This window comes from Falco naumanni, chromosome 1 (assembly GCF_017639655.2).
Source record: "Falco naumanni isolate bFalNau1 chromosome 1, bFalNau1.pat, whole genome shotgun sequence".
Taxonomy (NCBI): domain Eukaryota; kingdom Metazoa; phylum Chordata; class Aves; order Falconiformes; family Falconidae; genus Falco; species Falco naumanni.
This window is the reverse complement of record NC_054054.1, coordinates 78,507,213-78,526,881: the sequence shown is the minus strand read 5'-3', so window position 1 is coordinate 78,526,881 and position 19,669 is coordinate 78,507,213. Positions and strand designations below refer to the sequence as shown.

At 38.9% G+C, this 19,669-nt stretch overlaps 1 protein-coding gene across 3 annotated transcripts; it reads right to left on the bottom strand.

Moving 5' to 3' along the window:
* Positions 1–6: 6 nt before the first annotated feature.
* On the bottom strand, positions 7–12,370 carry TDO2 (tryptophan 2,3-dioxygenase). Of its 3 annotated transcripts, none has more exons than XM_040600802.1 (12): positions 12,260–12,370; positions 11,782–11,887; positions 10,545–10,635; positions 9,639–9,709; positions 7,786–7,913; positions 5,940–6,126; positions 4,580–4,687; positions 3,543–3,654; positions 3,368–3,425; positions 2,758–2,837; positions 2,014–2,104; positions 7–804 (listed from the first exon to the last, which is right to left on the bottom strand). In XM_040600802.1, the coding sequence occupies exons 1-12, from the start codon at positions 12,292–12,294 to the stop codon at positions 651–653; spliced, it is 1,221 nt and encodes a 406-aa protein (XP_040456736.1). In that variant the 5' UTR covers positions 12,295–12,370; the 3' UTR covers positions 7–650. The 3 variants fall into 3 exon arrangements, with proteins under 3 accessions (XP_040456736.1, XP_040456744.1, XP_040456754.1); XM_040600810.1 differs by having other exon boundaries at positions 7–754; XM_040600820.1 differs by lacking the exon at positions 7–804 and adding an exon at positions 2,561–2,607 and having other exon boundaries at positions 1,954–2,104.
* Between the last annotated feature and the right edge of the window lie 7,299 nt (positions 12,371–19,669).

The following is a 19,669-nucleotide window of genomic DNA, read 5'->3' as shown; positions in this document are numbered from 1 at the left end:
AAAAGATGAGCTTTAATACTGCTTTATTTGAAGTGCAAAGTGAGTACTTAATGTTAAGAACAGCAGATATATTTCTATGGAAGGGAGGAAATATGTTACATGTTATCATATGTAACACATAGACAATAACATAGTTCTTGATGGGTGTAGAAGTTCAAGATGCTTGGGTTTTTATAGAATCAAGACTTAATTTTTTAAATCTCACTTTTGAAACTCTTAACCCAGAATTCCTTTCGAAATGCCACTAGAGCTCAGAAACTAATAGTCTTCTACAGGTGATGAGGCTAATTACATGCTCAACTAGAGGGAAATTAATAATAACCATTAGACAAACAAATAGATAAATATGTACAAATAAGACATGATTGTGGTAGTTCTGTGTAATTTGCTCCCTCTCTCTCTGTAGGTTTTACGAAGCCAACTAAGACTTGAATTGGGGTATAATTTTAGTTTTAATATAGGCTAACTCAATACAGATTATTTTTTCTACAAACAATTAAGTTTCTTCCACAAGCGGATCATACTATTCACATAGCTTTCATACATAAATATGTATTTACACACCCACACTCAGTGAGAATAGCTGTTGTATTTGAGGGATGGCACCAGTTGAGGTGAAAGTCCTGAAGCAACCAGCCTCAAAAGGCAGGCTAGTCAGAGTCGTCGCTGCTAAAATAGGAGCTGTCGCAGTATTCTGCTGTGTAAAGGAATTTATGAATGGTTGGGTTCATCTTTGGTATCCAGTGTCTTGGAACTAGAAAAGTTGAAAGATTGAACAAATCCACAAACACTTTGTATCTGTCACTGAAAAAGACAATCAGGACAATTAATACGGTGATACTGGCATAGAAGGCCATAATTTCAAAATCCTCAGGAATCATTCCATCTTCTTTTACCTATTTAATAAGGTTCCTGCACCAACCCTCCTCCTGACCGTTCTGGAGTAAGAATCCAATCCTAACTGTTCCTAGGGCATAGCAGGTTATGACTTAAAAAGGAAATACAGTTGCTACAGTCACATTGTTCTTCTGAAAATGCAGAGTATGTAGGCTGTAGTCTCTAGACCTCCACTCTTGTGGTAGATACAAAATAGAATTTACCTAGGAAGAATGTCAACCTGAAATTAAGGAAGAGTGAGAAGGCTCGCTGAAAAAGACAGCGAACATTTAATCTTCAAATTGAATCTAACAATGTTAACCTCTGTTAACAATGGTTGTGATGAGAATTGTTGCCCACAGCCGCACGTGGCAGTCACCAGCTATCCATGGTTTCTGTCTGAAAACAAACTTCAAAGAAGGTTCTCTTAAAAGAAGGTGCTCAAAGTATCCGTGTGCTTTTTGATACAATGTGGTTCAGGACTGTCAGGACATAGTTGCAGTTCAAAGGCTTGAACTGTCTAGCTGAGTCCTCACATTTAGTATAAAAAGTTCTACCTGTTCAAAGAGTTTGGTGCTGAGCCCCCAACCACCCCTTTTAAGTTCCTTTTCTGCTTCATCCAACAGAAGAAAACACGTTTCTGATTGTTGCCTGCACAGCTTGAGGGTATTAATTACTACCAGCTTTAAGAATATATTCAATCCTAAACTGAAGCACCTTAGGTTGTATGATTAGAGGTCCTGCTAAGGAATTAAAAAACTGTCACAGCTGCGCAGCAGACGGGACTCGCTTCCAGCCTGTATCACCTCATTAACTTGGGCTCGCTTGCATGCAAACTAAAGAATGCAGGATTAATGTTACTGCCATCACAGTGACACCTGGACCTCTTGACAGAGAATTATATGTGGCACTTTGCGCGAGCAATCAAAAGGAGTTCTGTTTGCCCTAGAAGGTTTGGAATTTACATATGTCAACCCAATAAATACACGTACAGCATCCAGGAGGAAATGCCAGAGTCCCCAAAGAGAAACAACAGCCCCTCTGGCCTTCAGCGAGTGGCATGAAATCTGTCTCTTGGCATTAGGGTCTCTGTGAACCGCCGTATTGCAGGCAGTGGGGGAAACACGTTGTCCTTACCTCACCGTTGAGCGCAAATAGTGGTAGCCTGACGAGCCTCCAGTGCCAGCCTTGCTGCCAATCATTCTGTGCACCATGCAGACATGGTTATCTAAGTCATACAGGGAGGAAAATCAGGGCATAAGTTCAGTGTCAAGGTACAACCAAAGGGTCACATCAAGGTGCATCACTGAAATACTAGTTTTCAGTAAATATGATCATACAGAGGTCTTTACAGAGAGACAGAACTACTGGGTCTTCAGCAATGCAGGACTCTGAGCTAAATGCAGGAAACATACTTCAAAATGGAAAAAACCCACTCTTCAGTCAACTAATGTAAAACAATTGTTGCTACAGAATGAATACGCTAACGCTTATACATTATTATGCTCTGTTAATATAGAATACATTCATTTATGAATGTCTGTATAGGGAAGGAGCAGAAGGAGTGTTTGCCTTTGAAGAGATGTCATGATGGCATTTTGGGAGACGCTGGAAAATATATACCTGTCCCTTAAATAAAATTGTTCACCTAACTTATATCATGTCATGGAAGTAATAGCTGTACCTGTGTATCTAATGATCACTGAAGGAGCTGTTGATCTTTCCTCTTGGCTGAAGTTCAAACAAAAAAAAAGTCATTGCTAAAGGACGAACTCAGGAGCTCAGTTCTACAACTCTGGGTGTACCTTGTCTAAAGGAGTGTGAAACAGAACAATTTACTTGCATGTAAAAGAGAGAATACAGTCAGAAAGTGGAACTTACATCTCCATTTGGTCATGAGAACATCTATATCCATAAGGGAGGTAAGAAGCTGAAAGGGAACCTGGAAACGAGGCTCCTCCCTTGGAAAATGAAAGAAAAGAGAATGAGACCTCTTATGAGATGTGGTGTTTTTCAAACTACTGCTACACCAGTGCATAATGGTGACTTAATGTATATTTTTCCTAAATTGGTATTGAAGCATCAGTAGACAGAATTCTAACAGACGTCTCTGCCGTGTGAGACCTGTTCTGTGCCTTTTCCCTCATACTTGGATAAATATTTTAAATCTTTCTAGGACACTCTGTAGAACAGTTCGATCAAGGCATTTACTAGTTACAACCTGAGAAGCAGCAGCTGGTCAGACACACACTGGCTGCTCAGGGAGGCCACGTAACCTCCACCCTTGAAGATGCTCAAAACTCAACTGGACGCAGCCCTCAGCAGCCCAGTCTGACCTTCAAGTTGGATCTAACTGGTCTGGGGGTTTGTGGAGGGCTGGACACGAATACTTTCCAAGTCCTGTTCCAACCTAAATCAACCTGTGCTGCAGTCCTTAACCTCCACCTCTCCTGCTGACAGTCAGCGTTAAAGATACACCTTCTAGCATTACCTGTAGAAGTAGATCATTAAGGCACCCTTCAGTGCTTTGTAAGACAGTCGTCTTTCTCCTGCAAAACACAAGTGTCCTTAGTTTGTTACTGATTCTTCTGCAAATTTAATGCTATTGTGTGATTGTATATATCATAGATAAAAAGTGCATAGTGACATACATTAATTCAATCTACCTTTACTAAGCAGGTGTTCGTGGCGTTTTTCATCAAATAACGAAAGTAATACATCTTTCTGCTTTTGGAGTTCAGATAAGTCATCATCTTTTTCTTCTGATTCTGGTTTGGCCTTTGATATTTCAAACAAAAACGGGTTTTAGAATTCAATAGGGAAAACTGAGCGCTTGAATGACCCATGATGTAACTTATTTTCATGATAATACTCTATGTTTACATCGTAAATGTAAGAACTGTCTTTTCAAACAAGATAGACGAGTCCGTTAAAAAACACTACCACAAAATGTACAATTAAGTAGCTGTCAACACAATTCAGATGAATGAATGCTCAAACAAACTGGCAGCTTATCACTTCTCTTTTGATCTAGAGGCCTTAAAAACACTTAATCTTCATTTGTTTGAAGTCTAGTGGTTTTTTTTTCAAGGCAAAAAGAAGACATCCTTGTAAATAAAAAAAGTTTATGTAAGTTAGAAAGTTGTAAACAGGTGTTCTCAGGAAATAGATTAATTCTTACATTATGGGTTTTTTTCCATTAAAAATGTACTTAAAACTACAGGTCTTAGAATATTTGGGGATTTTCTTGTGCTTATTTGCCAGTGTAATTCAAATGATCATATAGCAGCAAATTGCCACACACTTAAATAGAACTGGGTTCTTTATAGTTAGACACTGCATACTCACAGCTCAGGGCCCCAAGCTTTGTGTTTACTCTGAACTGTAGATGCAAGTACTAACTACAGGTAAAGTTGTAGTTTCAGTAAAATCAGTTTCAACCCTTCCATTGGTACTGTTCCTTCCCTTCTGCATTCAAAATAATCCATGTATCTCACATGCTTTAAACCATCTTAGATGTCAAATTAGAAACCTATTCAGATTTCATGAAAACTGCAATTTTTTTCTGCTTTTTGCAGACAGAGGCTGCTGAAGATTAAGTAGAACAAGTTAGAACCTGTGTGGGCCAAAAGTCAAATTTATGTCAGGATGTCGTTTTGGCAGCTGTCGCTGTTTATAGATAGATCAAGAGTACGTTATATACCTGCACCAAGGCAAATTCCTCTTCTAGACCTTTTAAAACATTCACTTCAAATTGTCCCCAGAAATCAAATCCTTCTGCATCGAGTCCTGGAGTTCTTTCCAGCCATGCCTTTAATAATAATAATGATGTGTTCAAACATTAACAATGCAGCCGCATTACTGTAGAATTACTAGTTACAGCAACATGAATTAAACTGCTACAGTTGTTCTAGTTTCATATCCTGCAGAGGTGCTTATTGCTGGCGTAAGCACATCCGCATAGATGATTTATACCTGTGTAACGGTGCTGTGCAAACACAGCCACAGGTTCCAGGCTAAACGACCAGTGTTGGAAGACAAAAGCTGTCACATTCTGAGTTATCTTTAAAACCAGCTCCCTTGCAGATACAGGAAAACACTCTTAATCCACATATATAGGATAACTGTACAGATAAATCTCAGAAGGAAAGATACAGAACCATTATGAAACTGGGTTTTATCCTGTCAAACAGGCTGAATACTGATCAAGCAGTCTGTCATGCCCTTCCACCACAATATGTGATGGTACAAGACAAATTTACTTGGCAGTTAGCAAAGCTTTCTCTTTGATTTCTTTGTAATAATGGGAATGAAATTAGTAGGGAAAAATACTAGGAATCGTTATGGCAAACTCCCTTTGGAGATCACTTAATTTAGCTCCTCATCTGAAAGATACAAGAGCATGAAGTTCTAATGAATGTTGAAAACCTAGAGAAATGTCTTACATACACTGTATCAGATGTCATTAGACAAACGGATAGGGCTAATAGGAGTGGATGCTTTTACTGAGGTTTATAATCCATTATTCTTTAGAAAGTTCCATTAATTTTGCATATGAACATGGCAAGGGAGTTAGAGAAATTACTGAGTCATTCATAATTATGAGGCAAAGTCATTAAATCAAGGTAAGTGATAATGAAACATTTGTTAAACATCTTTTCCATTTTGGGTTGTCATTTTTCCTTTTTTTTTAACCTTTCTGATAGCCATCATTAACAGTGGAAATATTGTTAAAGTTTTCTTTTAAAACGGGTTTGTGGTCATGGAAAACAATGCAAATGAAACAGTACATTTATATACTTAGCTCATACTTCCACAATGCAGTTTACTAGTTTTAACAGTCAGACTTTCCTAGACAAGAGGAAATGCTGTGAAAAATTAGTCAGTTTACTGATGACTAACTCTTTCATACAAAGTTTGGTAAGAATCCAAAACGCAATTGACTGAGAAATTGCCAGCATGCTTGCATCTCTCAAGGAGGAACAGTTTGTCACGGACACCAGTGAAGGACATTCCGGGGAGCTGGGGGAAAACGAAGCAAGGTCTAAGATAAACACTGTTACCTCCACAAGTTGCAATAGCGTTGGTTCTTGCTCTGATTTCAGCAGTAGTTCATAATCCTGTCCCTTGAAGTTATCACGATAATGCCTTCTGTTATAGGGCACTCTCAGACTTTGGGGAACACCAATTTTGTTCTCCAGCATGCGAAACTGCAGGCTCTGAAAACCCGAAGCTGGGCTTAGGTAGTATCTTGGGGCAGAAGAAAAGATAGGAAAATGCAGGATATTATTTTACAATGATGACATTCTCTGGTTCTCAACAAAATAAAATAATACATATTTCATATTTGAAGAATATCAAATAGCTATCTGATTATTTTTATATGATTGCAGCTAAGAAAAGAAAATACCCAAGTGATTCTAATGCAACTACAATGTATGTATAACATACTCTAATTTTCCAGCTATATATTGCTTGTGTATACACAGATGTATACACACACTTATTTTTGTACTGTGTTTTAAAAAGGCAGCTTTGCGTGTGTGATGTACAGGAGGAAACATTACTGAATTATCATTTCCTTTCCAGACAGAATAAGCAGCTTCACCCCAAACAGCTATTACAAATATTTCCATGCCATTAAAGTGCCAATGAATGGGTTTTAAATAGACTTGTTATACAGAATAATTGCTATGTACACAGTGGAATAATGCTCAGAAAAATATTTAGTGGGTTTCGTTTGTGGGATTTGTTAATGGAGTTCTTCAGAGTTAAATGGTGTGACCACACTGAAAAAAATATTAATAAAAGTAATTTGAAATGGCACTTCACTAGATAATTGTAATGCACTTTGAATTGCAAATATAAGATTTGGCAGAAACAGATCATTGATTTGATCTTATCTTTGCTTATCAAATGGCAGTAGTTGAAAAGCAGAAGCAAGAATGCATCAAAACAGATGACTGCCCGGTGGATTTCCCCTGCTGTAGCATAACGCTAGATAATACAGATGTTTCAAACTTCCAAGAGAAGCAAAATTGTGGTTTCACATGCCTTATAGTTAGGGAACATTCAAAGACAGAAAGGAAAGGGTACTAAAACAGTGCAGAAGTGGATGGGATGCTGGATGGCACTGAGGTCAGGAGTCAGATGAGTGACACAAGCAGAACAAGAAAAGGAAGGCAGACGGTGGATGAAGCTGTCACGCATGGTAGTGTAGTGGAAGATCCTAGCTGGAGTGAGGGAAGAAATAGAAATGCCATGGGAGAAGCGAGCCAAGCCAAGGGATCCCGAGAAAAGCCTGGGCAGAAGGCAGAAGAGGTACCGACCATCCAGCCCAGCAATACGCTGGGCAGCTGCTGTAGAGCAGAGGTTGTTGGGGAGAGAAGAGGAGGTGGCGGTGCTTCCTTCAGGCCCGCGAAGCCTGCAGCACTGCAAAGCCACTGAGAACCCAGAGCAGGGAAACACTGTGCAAACCCAGCGCGCTGAAACACCTGCCCCACAGCCTACGGGGAGCACGCTTCTCTCACCCAGGCGCTGTACGATTTGCCACAGCACACAGCTGCTACCGCGCAGTTTGAAGTAAATTGTTAACAGAACCGTGAGCCATTTCTATATTGTTTCTATCATTTCACCTTTTTGCTCTGAAACCATTCAGACGCAGCACACACAAACACCAACAATTAACTTGTACTTCATTGCAGAGCACGCTGGGCTGGCACTCACGCTCACCTTGCCGTAGCTGACCCTCACGCTGCAATGTCACTGGTGCCTCTCTAAGGCACACTCTCACCTTGCCGAGTGCTGCATGTGCTACAACCAGCCAGCACATGTAAAAAAAACCACAGTCAGGTCTAAGGCTGGGAATACCAGCCTGTGGATTCCTGTGGAGGAAGAGTGAGTTTTTACCTGAAATCAAAGAAATCCAATGCAGTCATTGTTTCCAAAACTGAGAATTGCTCCACAAGTAATTTCAGAATCATTGAAATTCTGTTCATTCGAGTAATAACCTTCAGCATGTTCCTCTCATCTCTTACCTGTAGAAAAAATAAAGACCATAACCAGACAGAATGGTGTTCTTTTTATATCCTACTTATTTATTTGGGGTCTTTTCACTGTCGTACACATTCCCAAGTCCTTTCCACATGAAAAGCATAGCAGCAGAATCTCACACTGAATAGAGAGCCCTGGTTTTAACTGAAAACTGAAACTATAATTTTCAAAGACAGAAATCTGTTTTTCTCTGATGATACATTACAACTAGGCCTAATATATAGATTTTTTTTCTTTCCTACATTTTTGACTGAAATAGAAATCACCACAAGAAATTAAACTCTAAAATTATTTAGATCATGATCATTTCTGATGATTGCAACATGATTTTAATGGTATATGATACCATCAGATAATTATACTGTGCTTTCTATTTTAATCACTTCTATAATCATTTCTGTTATTGTGAAGGAACAAGTCATAAGGCTTGGAAAGAACTTAAAAGTTGAGAGGCGGAGTATTGAGAAGTACATCAGGAGACCATATTTCAAAAGATGTTCATCAGAGATGTGCATTAGCAAGTAGAGGAAAACAGAGAAGACTGCATCTGGTGGGAAATAGAAAATATTAAATGGAAGACACAGGAACTGCCTTCTGGCTAAGCTGAACACTTTGCCTGCAGAGGAGTCTGCTAAAACTCCTATTAGTTTAAATTGGATGAAACTTCTGTCTAAGACCTGGACATGTAACCTGAAAATATCAAACTACAAAAATGAAAGATGGTAACCATTTCCTTAATCGCCTGGCTCTATACTTAACCTTTACATTGACATTTCAAATTCTGATTATAAGCAAAGTTTCTCTTTTCACAAAAATAAATAATGAAAAATTATTCTACTTAAGAACGGATTTGGATCAGTTATTATTCAATAATAATGTTCAACTAAAAAGCCAACAAAATTATGAATGTGGAGGACCACTGAGGACATTTTCACTGGACATTATGATAAAAAGGTTCCTTCTTTCAGTGTGGTTTAGTTTCAAATTTTCTTCATATACACATGCTCACGATGTTATTTGAGGTATTTCTCAAACTACACACAGTCAGCCTTTTTCTGTGGCTGTCATATCAAGTCAGGAATTTTCCTTTGTCTCTATTTTTGAGGTGTGTTTAGCTTTGGACAGATGTTTAGAGATGTTCAAAATATTCCTCTTATATTTGTCAGTTTCAGAAATTCTTAGACAATTGTACACTGTGATTTTGATTATCGCTTTTCTGTTGGATATAATGAAACGCAACTACCAAAAAGTGTTTTCCTTTCATATAGCAGATACTGGATGGAAAGACATAGTATGTAGACTTCAAAAAAAACCTGAGCAAAGGCAGAAGTGCCTTTTCAACATAAAAATGCCTGTGAGCCCTCTGGTTTTCAGTTTTGCCTCCGAGCATGCTTTTTTTGCAGAACACTCCCAAGTTACATTTCTGTGTTTATCCAGTACGAGCAGAATATGAGAGCATTTTGGCCACTGAAATCCACCTTGGAGAGTGATCTACACAAAAGGCAGCTTTCAGGAGGAAATAAGATTTTGCTGATTAAATGTCTGTACTATCAGGGTATAAGAGCCACTCAGCCAAATTTTATTGTGGATTTTTTTTATGGTGTTTTTTTAAAAAAGAGTAAACTCAAATATTTATCAGGCTGGAAGGCAGGAGGCAAAAGAAAGAGAGGGCTGCATTTTCCCAAAATTAATATTTGCTTTTAACTTACGTGGCCATTCTGAAAGATCCCCCGCACAGAGTCCAGTTCCCACAGAATCTGCTTAAACCAAAGTTCATAAGCTACAACATGAAAGGCACTGTTAGCAGTAACTTCAACATTGCTTTGTTTATTCTTTGTAGCATGGAAGAGGTAAACTTCTTACATTTTGAATTGAAACGAATAGCCTACGTTTACACTGCTGGTGTACAAATAGATGCTGATACACAAATGTATTGCCTGTTATAGTATGCTGCCCTGTACCTAAACCATTACATGAAATAATCTAGCATATCGAGAGCGCTGACATAATTTTTTAAAGAATGTTTTTTTACATCAGATATCTGATGTACAGAATATTCATTACAAAAGAAAAGAGGAAAGAGAAAATTTGGATCTGATACTCCATAAGAGCTAGCTCTAGAGCTGCTTAAAATCTTTCCCTGTCAGTAACAGGAAAATATCATCAGGCCAGAGCCCGCAAAACACACGAGTATCAGCAGTTAGGAAGGACCCAACCAGTATGCTGGCTTCTAGACAGGCTCTGGATGGTTAAAATTGAATTGTAGTTTCAGAGAAGGCACAAGCCAATGCACAAAATTTGCCACAATAAACTGCATAGCAGCCTATTACTCAGAGGGGAATGAATTTTTCCACCTTAATTTCCCTAGAAACAGAACCATCTGAATCTTGGTTTAACAAATACAAAGGTTATACTTATGTCTTCATAAGCATAGAGTTGATTACAGACTTACAAATTATATAGGGATATATACGAATATAAATGCAGATGAAAGACAGAGCAATTGTAGCGAATGTGTCTAAAATCAAAACAAATCGTGTACTGCATGGTTCAGCACTGAATAACTCCCTTTGGGAAAAATGCTGCTCAGCCACCCCAAACTCCCGACTGCTTACCTTGATGTGTCACAATGAAAAGGTGCTCGTCATGGATTTTGTTTCCTCTCTTCTCACTCTGAAGTTCCTGAGCATTCAATATTTTGTTCAGCTTAAAAATAAAGATAAGACTGTTCTATAAAGCTCTCAATTCTGATATTAGTAATGGTAGTCCTATTGTGTAGAGCTAATATTTAAGGAAAATATTTTAATAAATAAATAAATAAATATATGTTTCATATTTCAGGTTGTATGAGAAGTTAGACTAAATGATCTCAGGTGTCACTTTTACTTTTTATTTCAACGAAAAAAAAAAATCTTTCCCAAAATGGAACATGTAAATATACCTCAAATAATAAAGTTTGGGAAACCATTTTAAGGGTCTCTTTAATTATTTTTTAAAAGATAAAATAAAATATCCAGCATGTTTCTAGTTCTTACATCTATACTGATGTAATCCATGGAAGTGGACTTATAGTAAAATTCTGTGTAGTCATGTAATCACATCTGCACAAGAGCTCTGATTTGAGGCTGTACTAGTTAGTTCTGGCATTACTGAGTTTTTTATTGAGTCAAATTTACAATCTAATCATAGTTGTTTTAAAAGAAACTTTTGCAAGATTCCACATAGTATGTCAACAAGTCAGTCTGCTGTTCACAAGCACAGAGTAATTCCACTCACTTCAGTTCTTGCCATCACCAAAAAAAAAAAAAAAAAAAAAAAAAGAGTCTGGATTCTTTTATTACTTAGGGCATTTTATTTTTACTCATTTCTTAATTACTTCTAGCTGTTGCAGTTTTTTGTTTGGGAGTTCTTTTGTGTGTGTGTGTGTGTCCCAGTCATCATCCATCCCCCTAGATTTCTGCAACATATCTTTCCAGCCAAATATTCTGGGCTTTCATGCAATAATTAATAGTAATAATACACATAGCCTGCTGACCTGGAGAAATTGCCAAGTGGCGATTGTCAGACCAAAGAAAGCCTTTTGTAGTGCACCACCCCACAGTTTAAGTTTACCCGTATGAATGATTCCCTACCAAAACCCTCAAAATGCCCAGCTTCCCTGCGGTTTGAGAAGCCATCCCATGTCCACCTGCACCATCCCAGCTGGGACAGGCATCTGTGCCCGTGACCACACGTGGGGAGTTCAGAGGGGAGCAGCTTAGGCTGGCTGGCTGCGGGGCGTCAGTCCCAGCTCCTGGCTCAAGGCTTACGAGTGATCAGGGCAGTAAACATGAAATCCTCACTGAAACTTACTTGTAGGTAGTCTCCATAGACAAGTCCACCTTTGCTGGCTTTATTTATCCCTTCTTGTGATTTATCATCTTTTTCGTCTTCCAAAGATAGCTTGTTAAAATTAAATCTAAGAAAAAAATTAAGGAAACATATAAAGCGTTTAATTAAAGAACTGTGACTATACCTGCCTTTTTTCTAACAGATGCATCTACAACTCCAACGATACTTTGTTTTGAGAAAACCGAGGCACTAATGTGGGCTTTGGAGAAAAACTGTACACCTGAAATACCTCGTCCCAGTAATGGCTGGTAGCATTACATCAAGGTCATGACATAACAAGAGCTCAGACAAGTCCTTGGTACAACCCCTTTTCCTACAGCAATAGCTACAACTATTTGTTGAGAATCGTTAATTCTTCTCTAAGAATTTGTATTTTACATTTAACATGATATCATTTGAACCGACATTACAAAGCAAAGCACAGAGATGAGGAACTCACAGATAATTGTTCCCCGCAAAGGGGCACTCGCTCATGATGCCAGGACCCACGCTCGCCGAGCTGCCTGCCAGGGAATATGCTCCGTTGGTGTTCTCAAACCTGCTGCAGCCGCCTATATGTAACCTTACCTCACTGCCCAGGCCAGCCCCCAGGTCCCCCTCCCCAGCCCTCAGCCCATCCCCGTGATTCAATAAGTACAGAAACTGTTGTATCACAAAGGTCAGTAAGTTCATGTCCTGCTGGCTCTCCAGGTTTGGGTTGTTTGTTTGTTTGTTTTTTCAATCAGTCAAATACGAAAATCAGTCAAGACAAATAGCTGGCATACTTGCTTTGTCCTATAGCAAAGTTTTTTGTGGTTTTTACTGCAAGATTTCTACCAGTTGCTTCTTTGGAGACCAAAGCTGGTGTAAGGGGTGAGTCAGTGAGAGGTCTGTGTGTGAGGAAAAAGGCAATATTTAATAAATTCAGGAATTGTTAAAGTAGGTTTTTAACTTGCAGACCCTTATATAAAGATATCAAGGTACATTTAATTTTTTCAAGAATGAAACGTGGAAAAGGGAAGGGGAAGGGAAGGAGAACATACTTCTATGGCAGGCTGAATAAGTCTTGTAAGAGATTTGAAGTAATACACATACTTTCAAAAAATGCACAGAGATTAAATAAAAGAACTAAAAATAATCATGTACCTCATGCTGTCTTTCCAGTGGTTTAATTCATGACAATTTCTTAATTTTATTTCTTCATGCAAAAGTTTCACTCTCATTTGTTGACAAATGTTACTCAATTCTACTTAATCGTCACCTTAACACACTATGAAGTAACATGTAACTAGTGTGCATTTCTTTCCTGCCTGCCAGCCTTTTCTGAAAAAAAAAGGTGAATGCTCTCAGTTTTACTGCAAACAAAACTACAGGGCCCCTGTGACCCTCGGCCATTTGCTTTCTGCAAGACTTAGTGGTGTCTGTGTGGTGGTTTCAGCTGCTGTAGTCACTTCAGTGTAGCTGGCTCATAAAAAATGCATATGCAGTGCATGGGTGATGGGATGTGTACCTGCTCAGCCAGATGCCTTATGTCAGGCTATACAAATATTAGCTTAAAACTAAGCTGAGACACAAGAAAGTAGGACTCCACAGAGGCAACCCATCAAGCAAGGTCAAGGTGCTCTTCCTTCACAGTGTGAAACCTGACAGAGGAAAATAATCCTTTCACCACACGCAGCTATACACCTGCTTGGGATGCAGGCAAGAAGAGATGAAAGCGAAGACTGTGCACTGGCACATATAAATTAAACAATTAAACATTGCAAATTTTGTTTTTCACCATCCCATTTGCACTCGAATAGTTTATTTACAAATGTAATAATCTCTCGCATGCGTAGATTTCAAAGGCACAGACAAGGAAGGTTTATCTTGGCTTTTCTATACACCTTCACCTGAAACATCCAGTCTGAGACTCCACAGTGAAATCAAACTGTTACCTTTTCTTATGGCACAAGCAAAGGAAGAACGTGAACCCAGTAAAAATAAGGACAACTGAAAATTATTGTATTCTCAACCTCACCAAAGAAGTCAGTCTGTTTTCTTCTGCAGTTTTAGTTTCTTCTGTGGGACACAAAGAATAACCTTCCAGAGCAGTGATCTCTGACTTGCAACCTTTACATTGCCTACCCAGCAGGCAAAGGACTTTGAAGTATCAGAGCCCTTTCAAACTCTGCTTAAAACATTAACTCCCTATTTGGGAAGTAATATTACCATTAATCGGTCCAGGGTTACCGAACTCAAATCCAGCTGAGGTTACTACCTGAATGAAGCACTCTACAAACTCCCCTTAGGATTCAGCAACAGACAAGTTTCAGTCAATCAAATAAATCAGCCAGACTACAATGATTTAGAAAGTTATTTCAATTATTTCAAACATATTCAAACTCTCTGTTTAGAGACCTCATAGCCGATTGGTTCAAAAGAACTTCCATCCTAAAACCCACCAGCCTAGTAACACTTGTGAAACTTGAAAATCCAAATTAAACATTTCCACTAGTCATCACTCTTGCTTGGTCACCACGTTCACTTTCTCTGTTAAACCCTCCTGTGCTGGTGCATTTAGAAAGCTTGGCTGCCCCCAGGACTTTCCTGTTGGGAGAACATTCCCAAGTGTCTCCAAGTCCTTTATCATTAATATCTGCCTTTCCATCAGTTCCTCTTGTGTTTCACTAGCAACCAAGAACCTTGTGATACACATGAAAGGATTCAAAACCATGATCTTCCAAATCTTCAAAAAGCTACAAATACATTGGAAAAAAGAAACACAAGCAGTTTGTTTCAAGCCCACCCTTGGGCAGGATCTGTAGACTGACCATTTCCTGAAAAACTGGGTAATATTATGGATAATATCATCCTTGCAATGATTCATTGAAGGAAATTTAATCTCAAGGTAGCTGAGTTCTGCTTTCTAACCATTCCAACTACAACAGACCTCAAACTATCCAAGATCACTGGATAAAAAGGTCTTAATGAGGACTTAAAACCCCTTGAAATAAAACCAGTAGCCAGTACAGAACTAGTATTCATTCCTCTTACTGGCTAGCTTTGTCTGACATCAGTAAGGATCCACAGGTGTGTAATGACCTTGGTACTGGAAAAGATTTTTAAATGTGACTTGTACTATTGATTATGAAATTGTCTGTTGGCAGCGTAGATGTTAGCATGGATTAAAAGAGCCCTCAGGTTTGGGTCAGCTCAGAGCCTTAAACCCTGGTGTGGCTGTGGACACCCTTAGAAATAAACGTGCATGTGCCATGCTGCTCAGATTTGGGGCTCACTGTAGGGACCTGATTTTTCTTTGAGTGGTCTGAGTATCAGGCCCTTTATGGTGTGACAGAGATTTTACAGCTACGGTGCCATCTCTTTACAGTAGCTTTATCATAAATTAGTCTTGATGAAAAAAAGGTCTTCCATGTGAATATAACCGAAAGCAAAACGTAAGCTTAACTTTAACTGATGGTATTACTTCTTTCTCAGAATGCACCATCATTTGCCTTTTTCATACTGAACTCTCAGAACCACATAGAAGCAGATGTAACCACACACACAACTTGCTGTTCATGCTGTGGATAACTGAGCAAGGCCATGTGAAAACAAACTCTGTGTGCGTCCTTGAGCTTTTATTTAGTTATTTGTTTATTTACTTTTAAAACATGAAAGTCAGATAGAATTCTGTTCATCCCAGAAACATATCAGAGGACTCTAACCTTCAGCAGACAGTGAGAATGTTCTGTTTCAAGACTGGGCTGAATACAAAAACAAACAGTTAAACACAGTAGAAAAAAAACCCACAGCTTCCCAGAACTGCACATTGTGCCCATCATGACAAGCTGTCAGGGCCTTCATGACCAAGCACGGGAATTGTTAAGCATCCTTCTTAATCCACCTTAGTCCCCTTTCTGTTCACTTTCCCTTCCCCAGGTGGACACGGGGTGCCTGGGGCAGCTTTGCTCATCTCAGCCGCAACAGGGTTGCAGAGCAGAGACCAACTGAACTTAGCTGGGCTGAGAATGATTCACATGGGCAAAGAGGAGACTCCCTCTAGCCTGGCCAAGGGGAGGATGAGTGTAAAGCAGAGGTAGCCTGTAGCATATTTCGTAGACAGAGCTGGAGCCAAGATCTTGCATGTTCTTACCGTGTGGGTCTAAAATATTAATATGATGAGAACAGGCTAAGTAAGAATGACCTCCTATGTATTGTCATGAACCCAACAAGAGTCTTCTCTCCTACTAAATTACAAGTGACCTGTTCACCCAAGCTGAATCTCAAGATATCCTACATTAAATCACTTATGGAAAAGAAAAAATGCACACATGAATGGTTTGGACAGCGTCACCCATTCTTCTGCTCAAACCCTCATTCTGATTACAAAATCATCACAGATCAATTTGTTTTTCCAATGTTCATTAACTTGAACAAAGAGATTGGAGACCTTCTGGCCACAAACAAGTGACGCTTGACGCTTCCCAACACGTCCCAGAATTACAGACTAGTTTTCCAGCACAGGTGGCTTCTACCTATATAACAGTGGCTGCAGCGAGTTGTATAAAAGATCCATGTAATCATGCCATGCTGGAGAGTTTCTCCTACAAAGTAGCAGATGTCTTGGGAAGAGTTATTAAAACAAAACAATCAAACATTTAAAAAGAAACCTAAACCCCAAAAAACTGAAAAGGAAGCTTACAGTGAGATAATTTCCCCAGTATATCCGTGTAACTTTTGAATGTTGATAGTCCAGGACTTCCTAAGATACCTGTGTCCTTGCATTTAGTACTTGTTCTGTGAATCCACAACCTGCAGCAAGGATGAGTGCTTCCCTGTGCTAGTTTCAAATTTCTTGCCAAGTAATCGAGTAATTCTGTTTGGTACTAAGTCATGGTTTATACACAGTACGGATCTTACTGTACTATACAGTCCCAGTCACCCTTTTCTGCACTTGTTCAGATCCTGTTGTGAACTTTTAGAGATGAAGTATTAAAAACGTGAATATTTTTTCGATGTCTAGATGCAAGCATTGTTAGTTCCGTAAAATTAGAGTGGTGAAAGAATTTTTCTCTTGGACAACAAACCCCCAATTATAATAGTGAAATGCAGTACAGCAGCTATTGGTAGGTTTTTGTTGACAATGTGTAACTCAGACAGCTCAGGTGAAGCACCCAGTAACCTAAGACAGAATCTCACTGTGCCGCTGCTACGCAAGCAATGAACAAAAATCCCTTCCCAGTCAATTTAATAATAAGCAAGAGATAGACAGGTGAATAAAGACACAAAAGGAAGGTGAAGAGGGGAAGATAAATTCAGCACCAAAACATGTCCCTTGTTCAAATGAGTGTTCCGTGATTTTCAAAACTGGACTCATTATTTAACTAGCATCTGAAATTACCAGTTTGTTTTAAGAAGAATAAAATTTAGTGACTCAAGGCTAAAACAAACAAGCTTAAAGTTGATGCAATATTAATAATCCAATCAGACATTTGCACCTGGGGGAGGAACAGAGCTCAAGGTCTTGCAGACTACAAACAAAAAGAAGAGATAGTGATGCAAGGATTTTTTTTTTTTTTTTTTTGCGTATTGTATTTGTTCTACTCTTAAACACAAAGAACTGTGTCGTCACTTCTCAGCATACCTTTAACTTCCATTTGTTTCACATGTCCCAGCACAATCCCCTCCCTGGTTTCTATCATTTCTGGCTCAGCAGAATGCAGCCAAATTTCTTTTCTTTCACATTTCCCAGTATCTGACCCTGTCAAGGCAAGTAACAAATCTCCTGCCCCAAGCTTTGCTTAAAGAGGAACTCTTCTTCGATTACCACCAGCTCCTCCTACACCTCTGTTTACTAAATATACAGCTGATTGTGCTTTCACAGGTTGCCTGCGAGCTGTATTCTGACGGTGAAGCAGCCTGCTCTCTGAGTTGTCACAGAGGAACAATTTGTCTTCCTTATGTTCTGACTGATAATCATTTTCCAAGTACAGAGAAAATGTCCTTTCACTGTTATTGCCAAAACTTTCTTCTTTCATCAATGAAATGTATCCATATCAGCCAAAATTAAAAACTTCGGAAAAACAACATCTCTTCAATACATGCCGTGGAGTTTTCCTAAGGCAAACCTGTCCTCTTTTCATGCCTTGCAGCCACATACTGCGAGGTGCAATTCCTCAGCGTAGGAAGGTGTTGTGTTTCCTCCTAACCCTGTTTACCGGTCAGGTACAGTGAAGTCAAACTCTGGAGCCAGAAGCTTCTATGCCTCAATTCGTGGTGCTGTTCACCCTGTGGTACAGCTGGTTAACATGTGCACAGGGCTAGTTCGGGAGAAACGCTAACAACAGTTTGCTTATCTGATGCTATTCAGTATTATCATTAATGGCTTGGGTGATGGATTAGGTTGTACACTTCTTAAATGACAAATGAGAACAGCGTGGGTGGTATAACAGCATGCTGGCAGAGAGTGGCTAGAATTCATAATTATCTTAATGCACTGGAGTAAATAATGTGCAGCTTTGCTGATGCAAAGAATAGTACTTCTGAACTTCAGCTGTGATAACCAAACTAGCAAGGAAGAAATTCTTTACAAATTATCTGTATGTTTCAGTTATTCAAAAAAAACATGTTAAGCAACAAAAGGCAAAACTGTGAAAAGAACAGATTTTATATTGGAGATTTTAAACTGAAACATTCTACACGGCATGGAAACTCTCCTTTCCAACCAGCATCAGAAAGAATTTGCTGTGTTATGGCCTGGGCACGAAGAAAGATGGAAGAGCCCTTGGAAAGGGCTCAGAAGAGAATGGCAAGAACAACGAATGTTTGATGCAGAAAATATGGTCCCTTAAGAGAGATGGAAAGAATTATACTTGACCTGTAAAACTAAAAGAAGATTGTGGGGGAAAAGTGATAAATACCTTTCCTTCAAAGGGAAGAGCAATAAGCCATTTTCCATGTACAAGAGGATGGGAAAAGGAGTAACCCATTTAAATTACGGCGGGATAACACAGACATCAGGGAAAAAATAAACCAATCTCTAGTATCTGTAGAACGCTAGAAAACATTGATAAGAGCTTTTAATTTCTCCAGTCATACCTGATTCTTCCTCAAAGCAGAGACAGACCTAATGAGTTCTCAAACGCTCTTTGAGCTCCTTCTTCTGCAGTTTGCCCCCAAGCTCCTTCCCCCACTGCTGGATCCACTGGCATACCTGCTTTGAAGAAAGGAGCAAGACAAATGCTTGCATATACAATTAGTTACCATTTTCCACATATCCCAGCATTTGCCATGAACTGGCAATAACAATGCATTGTAACAGTCCAGACAGTGATCACTTCTTTTTTTTCTGCTCTGTTTTTCCTTTTTTGCTAATATTTTTTTTATGAATTGAGTATAAATATTTGCAGTCTGCTATATTAGCAAATGTGTCACTTGCTCTGTCTTAAAAGGAGATGGTATTTGAGATGCTTCCATTAGGAAAGACAGCTAAGCAAAACATTATTAGAAGTATTAATATTGATAAAGCGCTTACAGAGCCCCATGAAATGAAACAGAAGTTGGAAAGACTTTAACATTTTCTGAAAAGAAAAAAAACCTGTCCAATGAAAGCTAAGTATGCACTGAATACATATTTGTGTGTGTGTGTACTTTCTCCCAACAGCCCGTAAGAATGCCTACAAGACATTTTGCTGCAACTAGGCTGTACAGGAATAACTTTATCAGAAACACATTATCTATTTTGCTCAGCAAACAGCTATGTAGTTATGCTGGCTGCAGCATTTTTATTTATTTTTTTTTAAATTTAGCATCATAAAAGAAGAACTGAATAGCACTGAGGATTGACTTCAAATAACATTTTGAGTAGAAAATTTACAGTATGTACGAA